Source organism: Pygocentrus nattereri, chromosome 19 (assembly GCF_015220715.1).
Source record: "Pygocentrus nattereri isolate fPygNat1 chromosome 19, fPygNat1.pri, whole genome shotgun sequence".
NCBI classification, from domain to species: domain Eukaryota; kingdom Metazoa; phylum Chordata; class Actinopteri; order Characiformes; family Serrasalmidae; genus Pygocentrus; species Pygocentrus nattereri.
The window spans coordinates 39,042,800-39,049,723 of record NC_051229.1 but is presented as its reverse complement, the minus strand read 5'-3'; the positions used below and the strand labels follow the sequence as shown (position 1 = coordinate 39,049,723).

At 41.5% G+C, this 6,924-nt stretch overlaps 1 protein-coding gene across 1 annotated transcript; it reads left to right on the top strand.

Moving 5' to 3' along the window:
* Positions 1–390: 390 nt before the first annotated feature.
* Positions 391–6,884, top strand: get1 (guided entry of tail-anchored proteins factor 1). Its single transcript, XM_017681567.2, has 5 exons — positions 391–547; positions 2,430–2,595; positions 3,541–3,608; positions 4,847–4,961; positions 6,522–6,884. The coding sequence occupies exons 1-5, from the start codon at positions 458–460 to the stop codon at positions 6,593–6,595; spliced, it is 513 nt and encodes a 170-aa protein (XP_017537056.1). The 5' UTR covers positions 391–457; the 3' UTR covers positions 6,596–6,884.
* Positions 6,885–6,924: the final 40 nt, after the last annotated feature.

The following is a 6,924-nucleotide window of genomic DNA, read 5'->3' as shown; positions in this document are numbered from 1 at the left end:
ACAGAGCACTTATTCTAATCGATATTCTAATTATCATGAACTGCGTATTTTGACTGCCAGTTTTCTTCGAAAAAAAAACACATTTTAGGCAGAATTTTTTAACAGACGGGGATTTGTTTTTCCTAACCTGGCAACTTCTCTGTCGTGCCTACACAAAGCGCCCTGTGAGTTGTTCAGCTATGCTCTGTATTAGAATTATTAAAGGGTATTAAACGTATTTTAAACCACTTTAATAAGGATCCACGACCTGTATAGATTCAGTTTTGCCCACATAAACACATGAGCTGCTCGATTACTAAACGATTATGAAAGATGAATTTGGCTTCTCATTCTAGTTTCCCGTTCCACCTTAAATGTGGCAGTAGTTCCATTCTGCCGCCTGTGGCGCTGCAACGGAACTGCGGCAACATTTAAGGTGGAACGGGAAAATCAAGTAAGGCGTTCATAAACAGAGAAAATGGCGGCCGGCTACAACTGGCTGCTGGTATTGAGCTCGGTGTTTCTCTGTAACCTTGTCAAGACATTCTTACCCTCCATCTCCTCGTTTGTAAGTACAATAATTTACTAAAAAACCACGAAATGTTGGCTTAAATGAGACAACTAGCACTGTGAGCGCTGCGCTGGGCGGAGCCAACAGCCTTTATCATTCACAGCTATAATCTTCATCATTCACACACACACACACACACACACACACACACACACATATATATATATATATATATATATATATATATATACACGGTTAATGAGCCTCAGTGCTGCTTAAAATGATGGCTGTGCGAGGGAGCTTTAGTAAAGGCAGGGTCCTAGTTAGAACCATGAGTTTATATAGAACCATTTCATACTTAAGTGGTTCTCTGCGTGGTGAAATGGTTCTGCCGATTGATGGAGAATGTGTTGTATGTGGTCTGTATAGCACCAGAAACAACAACAACACACACGTGTATATATATTATATATAAATAATGTGTGTTTGCATGTATTATATACACTGCTCAAAACAATAAAGGGAACACTCCAATAACTCATCCTAGATCTGAATGAGTGAAATATTCTCATTGAAGACTTTGTTCTGTACAAAGTTGAATGTGCTGACAACAAAATCACAAAAATCATGAATGGAAATCAAACTTATTAACCAATGGAGGCCTGGATTTGGATTCACACACAATTAAAGTGGAAAAACACACGACAGGCTGATCAACTTTGATGTGATGTCCTTAAAACAGGTCAAAATGAGGCTCAGTGTTGTGTCCGGCCTCCACGTGCCTGTATGACCTCCCTACAACGCCTGGGCAGCTCCTGATGAGGTGGCGGATGGTCTCCTGAGGGATCTCCTCCCAGACCTGGACTAAAGCATCCGCCAACTCCTGGACAGTCTGTGGTGCAATGTGGCGTTTGTGGATGGAGCGAGACATGATGTCCCAGATGTGCTCAGTCGGGTTCAGGTCTGGGGAACGGGCGGGCCGGTCCATAGCTTCAATGCCTTCATCTTGCAGGAACTGCTGACACACTCCAGCCACATGAGGTCTAGCATTGTCCTGCATTAGGAGGAACCCAGGGCCAACCACACCAGCATATGTTCTCACAAGGGTTCTGAGGATCTCATCTCGGTACCTAATGGCAGTCAGGCTACCTCTGGCGAGCGCATGGAGGGCTGTGCGGCCCTCCAAAGAAATGCCAACCCACACCATTACTGACCCACTGCCAAACCGGTCATGCTGGAGGTCATTTTGCAGGGCTCTGGCAGCTCCTCCTGTTCCTCCTTGCACAAAGGTGGAGGTAGCGGTCCTGCTGCTGGGTTGTTGCCCTCCTACGGCCTCCTCCACGTCTCCTGGTGTACTGGCCTGTCTCCTGGTAGCGCCTCCAGCCTCTGGACACTACGCTGACAGACACAGCAAACCTTCTTGCCACAGCTCACATTGATGTGCCATCCTGGATGAGCTGCACTACCTGAGCCACTTGTGTGGGTTGTAGAGTCCGTCTCCTGCCACCACGAGTGTGAAAGACCACCAACATTCAAAAGTGACCAAAACATCAGACAGAAAGCAGAAAGGTACTGAGAAGTGGTCTGTGGTCCCACCTGCAGAACCACTCCTTTATTGAGTGTGTCTTGGTAACAATAATTTCCACCTGTTGTCTGTTCCATTTGCACAACAGCTGTGAAACTGATGGTCAGTGTTGCTTCCTAAGTGGACAGTTTGATTTCACAGAAGTTTGATTTACTTGGAGTTACATTGTCTTGTTTAAGTGTTCCCTTTATTTTTTTGAGCAGTGTGTGTGTGTGTGTATATATATATATATATATGTATGTATGTATGTATGTGCGTGCGTGCGTACGTGTGTGTGTGTGTGTGTGTGTGTGTGTGTATAAAATGTATGAGTCTTAAAGGCATAGTAACTCTGCTATTTGTTTGCTGTCAAAGCTGTCGAAGGTCCTCCAAAAAGATGCAGAGCAGGAAATGGAGATGCGAACGGAAATCCAGAACATGAGGCTGGAGCTTTCCACCATAAGCATGATGGATGAGTTTGCCAGGTACGCCAGGCTGGAGCGCAAGATCAACAAAATGACAGACAAATTAAAGACTCATGGTAAGAGACATCTTATTATTAGGAAGAATTCCACAAATTCCAGAATCTTTTTGAATTCCCCCAAAACTCAGTGTGTGAGATATAAACAGTGATTCTGAGCGGTTTGGTGTGAAATGGTTCAGACGTCTTTATAGTGGTGGTGATGGGAACCAGGCGTCGCCATGACTACAACACAGATATAGACATTTTATTTACCATCCAGAACCACCAGAGAACCTACACGAGTCTTCTGAGTTTATATGGAATGTTGGTGATGGAAAATAGGGGAAAACCTGGAGTTGTAATTTTTCTTTGGGGACTGTTTTGTGTATCCTTCCACCATGAATGGATTTAAGGCAAAATCTTCATAAAACAGCATCTCAGTCATCAGGCAGTGAATTCATAACCATTCCATGTAGGAACTTTCTGAGAGGGAGCTTTTAGAAGTGGACGTCTGGTTCCTGCCACCACCACCGTGAACAGTTCTGACTCGGTAAGTTTCTCTACAGCTGAGCGTTTCACACCAGACCGCTCTGAACGCCTCTGTATAATTATGCCAAAATGTGTGGGTCTTACGTTTTAATCATGAATATGCTAAGTAGGAGAGAGACCATGGAAACTAGTATTATAAGTACTAGTTTAAAAGAGTGAGATTTTTGCAAAATCATAAAGTGAGTGGAGTGGTTAGTACAAGGTTGGCATCATCATAGAACCTTTAGGTGCATCAATCTGAAGAGCTGTTATACCGTGCATAGAACAATTTAAGCATGCACATGGCTCTTTGAGCATGCCTGGGTCTATACAGAACCACTGTCTTTTGAACCCTTGAAGAGAACCATCTTTTTCAAGAGTGTAGCTCAGTGTTGTTCAGCGCAGTTCACCATCTGCCGGCTTCAGTGGAAGCTGTAAAGTAAGCTATGACTGATGTTTCCAGGTGAGAACCCTCAAATGTCTTTTTCCTTACAGTAAAGTCGAGAACCGCTCAGCAGGCCAAAATGAAATGGATTGTCAACATAGTTTTCTACATTCTTCAGGTAAGTTCTGCGTCATGTTTTACTGTTTGTTTTTTCTTCTGAACTTCAAAGATACTTGTTGTTTTCATTAGTGGTGCGTTCAGTGCTGAGTGTCCTTATTTATAAGGTTGGAGAACTCAGATAAACCCAGTTTCCTCCACACCAAACCTCTCCAGATCTTCCTGGTTTGTGGATTTATAGGTACATTATAGATCATAGGCCTCTTTTTCCATAGTAGAACAGATACAATCACAGACAGGGTTATTATACACACACCAACCTTCTAAGCCGCTACTCCTTCTGGCGGTGCTGGAGCCTATCCCAGCTGAAAGGCAGGATATACCTCGGACAGGTCGCCAGTCCATCGCAGTTGCAGACAGACACATTCACTCACTCCTAGGGGCAGTTTACCATGTCCAAACGGCCTGTCTGCACGTCTTTAGACTGTGAGGGGAGCCGGAGAACCTGGAGGAAACCCATGAAGACTCCACACAGAAAGGACCTCTGGTCGCCAGGCCCTTCTTGTTGTGAGGCGACAGCGCTACCCACTGTGCTGCCCTGGATTATTATAGTTCATTTTTTTAATTTACACTTTTTATTTTCTCAGAAGTCTTAGTAAAAGTAATTGGGGGGTTATGCTTTTTATTTAGTTTAGTTTCAGATATTAATATTATAATGAGCACTATGATGGCAGGTGTTCGATAAGAGTAGAATAAAATGAACACAGCAGTGGACGGAGCTCAGCTCCAGACCCCAAGCACAAGAACATGCGTCTAAACTCTCATTCACACACTGTAAAAAATGAAAGTTTATTATTACTAATTGTATTTAGTTTGAGTTATTTTTTGAGTAGATGGTCTAGTTTTGATTTGTCATGTTAAAAAAAAAGATTTTCATTTTTGTTACAGTTAATGAGTATATTTTTAAATGTTAGTTTTAGTTGTAGTGATAGTTTTAGTGAACTGTACTAACCCTGATCACAGAGAGCTCAGACGTACAGTGCACATTAGAACAAAATTACGGTTCATTGGCTCAGAGTAGATCAGGGAGAAAAGGAAAAAAAAAGTAATACTGTGAAGTGCAAAGTGTAGTGCATATGTAAACATATATATATCAACATATATATCTGGACGCAGTTTCCTTGCTGCAGAATCGTTCTGGTGGTTTTAGTAGAGGTGGGCGATATAGACGAATGTAATATTGCGATACTTTTCAGTCAGTAGAACCTGCCTGAGCTTCTCTGTTTTTTCTGTTACCAGGCTGCTCTTATGATCTCACTCATATGGAAGTATTATGCTGACCCGGTCACTGTGGTGCCCAGTAAGTGGATCTCTCCGCTGGAGAGGCTCGTAGCGTTTCCCTCCGGAGTTGCAGGTACGATACTGGAGAAGTAAACTTGAGTGTTATATTAAACTTCCAGCAGAGCTGGAATGAAAAATATGAGATATGATAAGACACGGCATGAAAACTACCGATCAGTCCTATCTGAGAGCTATGTGGGCGTGGCTAACGAGCAGCTTGATTGACAGCTCTCTGTCCAACACTCCTAGCCATCTCTGCCCATCATACAGAACTAAATACATTAACTAGCCTTAATCAAATCAAATCATGTTTGTCACATCATATTTACACAGGTGGAAAGTGAGTGACAAACTTAGGTGCATAGCCCTAAGTGTGTGTGTGTATGTGTGTGTATATATATATATATATATATATATATATATATATATATATTGTGTATATATATGTATATATGTGTATGTATATATGTGTATATATATATTTATATATATATTATATATATATATTATATATATATATATATATATATTAAAACACACACAATATACACTAGTTTGCACTATTCTGATGTACAGTAATAAGTTCTGGAATAAATGTGCTGCTGTTCACATTCCGTATGTGCAGTCAGTCTGAGGGAGATAATAAATGAGATGCAGGTTCTCAGGGATAGAACGCTGGTAAAGAATCTTCCAGATTGTACAGGATATGGATAGAAGATTTACAAGATGTCAATCTATATGTGTAAGTACCGATTTGCTGGATTAAAGGTGCAGTAAGATCACAGTGAGTCTGTTGGTGTGGAGATCATCATGATGATGACTCAGAGGTGCAGTGAAGGCCTATAGACTGATACCCCAGCACTACTGGCTGTTCAGCAGCCTGACGGCCCGAGGAAAGAAGCTCCGAACCGGCTGGTTCTGGACTTTATGCTTCTGTGCCTCCTCGCGCTCGGCAGCTGTGAGAACAGACTTTATGTGATGCTAAGTGGAAGTTACAGACAAACTGATTGACACGCAGATGGATGAAGCAAACGGATGAACAGACAACGATCATGTTGGATAAATGAATGAACAGGCAGCTACAGACAGGTGGGCTAACTTGCAAGCTTGTGGTTCCTCTGGGTTCACTTTAGCCTAACTCTGAAACTGTTCTGTGTGGGCGGAGCTTAGAGATGCAGCCCTGTGATTGGTCAGGGGAATGCTTACTCAGGATTAGGACCCTGTTTACATTGAGAGGAGAGAAATATGGTGAAATGTGTTATTTTTGGTCAGTAGAACATTATTCAGAGGGTGAACTCCATACATGTTTACTGTTTACCTGCAAGAACAAGATTAACGTGATTAGAAAGAAAACAAAGATTTGATTCCCTGTTTTTTTAATTAATTAATTTATTTTCCAGCCCATCAGTGAAATAGTTTAACTGAATAAATGTGCTGTTTGGACACCTGTGTTATGTGTAAGAACATAAGAGTGGATTTAAGGCTTAGACTTTATCAATACTAATAAACCTAATCAATGCTGTTGCGATATGTTTACTGATACAGCGGTATTAACAATATATCACCCAGCACTGACGCATCATATTCTTTAATGTGAGGTTCTCCTGTTTGTGTTCTTCTCTGTTCGTTGTAGGTGGTGTTGGAATAACGTGCTGGTTGGTGGTCTGCAACAAAGTGGTGGCCATTGGACTTCATGCTGTTAGTTAATTCATATTTAATCCAGTATATTTCATTTAGTCACCAACAGGGTGTCAGGAAATGTGTACCTCTAATGTATTGTTATTGAACAGTTCTTAATTTATTTGTAATTTAAAAAAAAAAAGTTAAATTCAGCTCGGAACTTTTACAGAACTCACTGCAGCTGTGGCGCTGTGCTGATGTGTGATGTTTACCTGTGCGTGCCCTAATGAGGTCATTCCTGATCAAAACCACATTCATGAGAATAGTTGTGATTGTATTTTATTGCTTTTTAATTAAAACCCAACCTTAAAATCTGCTGCAGTTTTTTTTTTTACTCAGGTGCACAAATATTTGAA

Bases quoted from the DNA above. Each gene is read 5' to 3' on its own strand.
- get1 (XM_017681567.2), top strand. From the start codon at position 458: ATGGCGGCCGGCTACAACTGGCTGCTGGTATTGAGCTCGGTGTTTCTC. The intron at 2,596-3,540 runs GTAAGAGACATC...TTTTCCTTACAG, and splicing joins AGACAAATTAAAGACTCATG to TAAAGTCGAGAACCGCTCAG. The intron at 4,962-6,521 runs GTACGATACTGG...TGTTCGTTGTAG, and splicing joins GTTTCCCTCCGGAGTTGCAG to GTGGTGTTGGAATAACGTGC.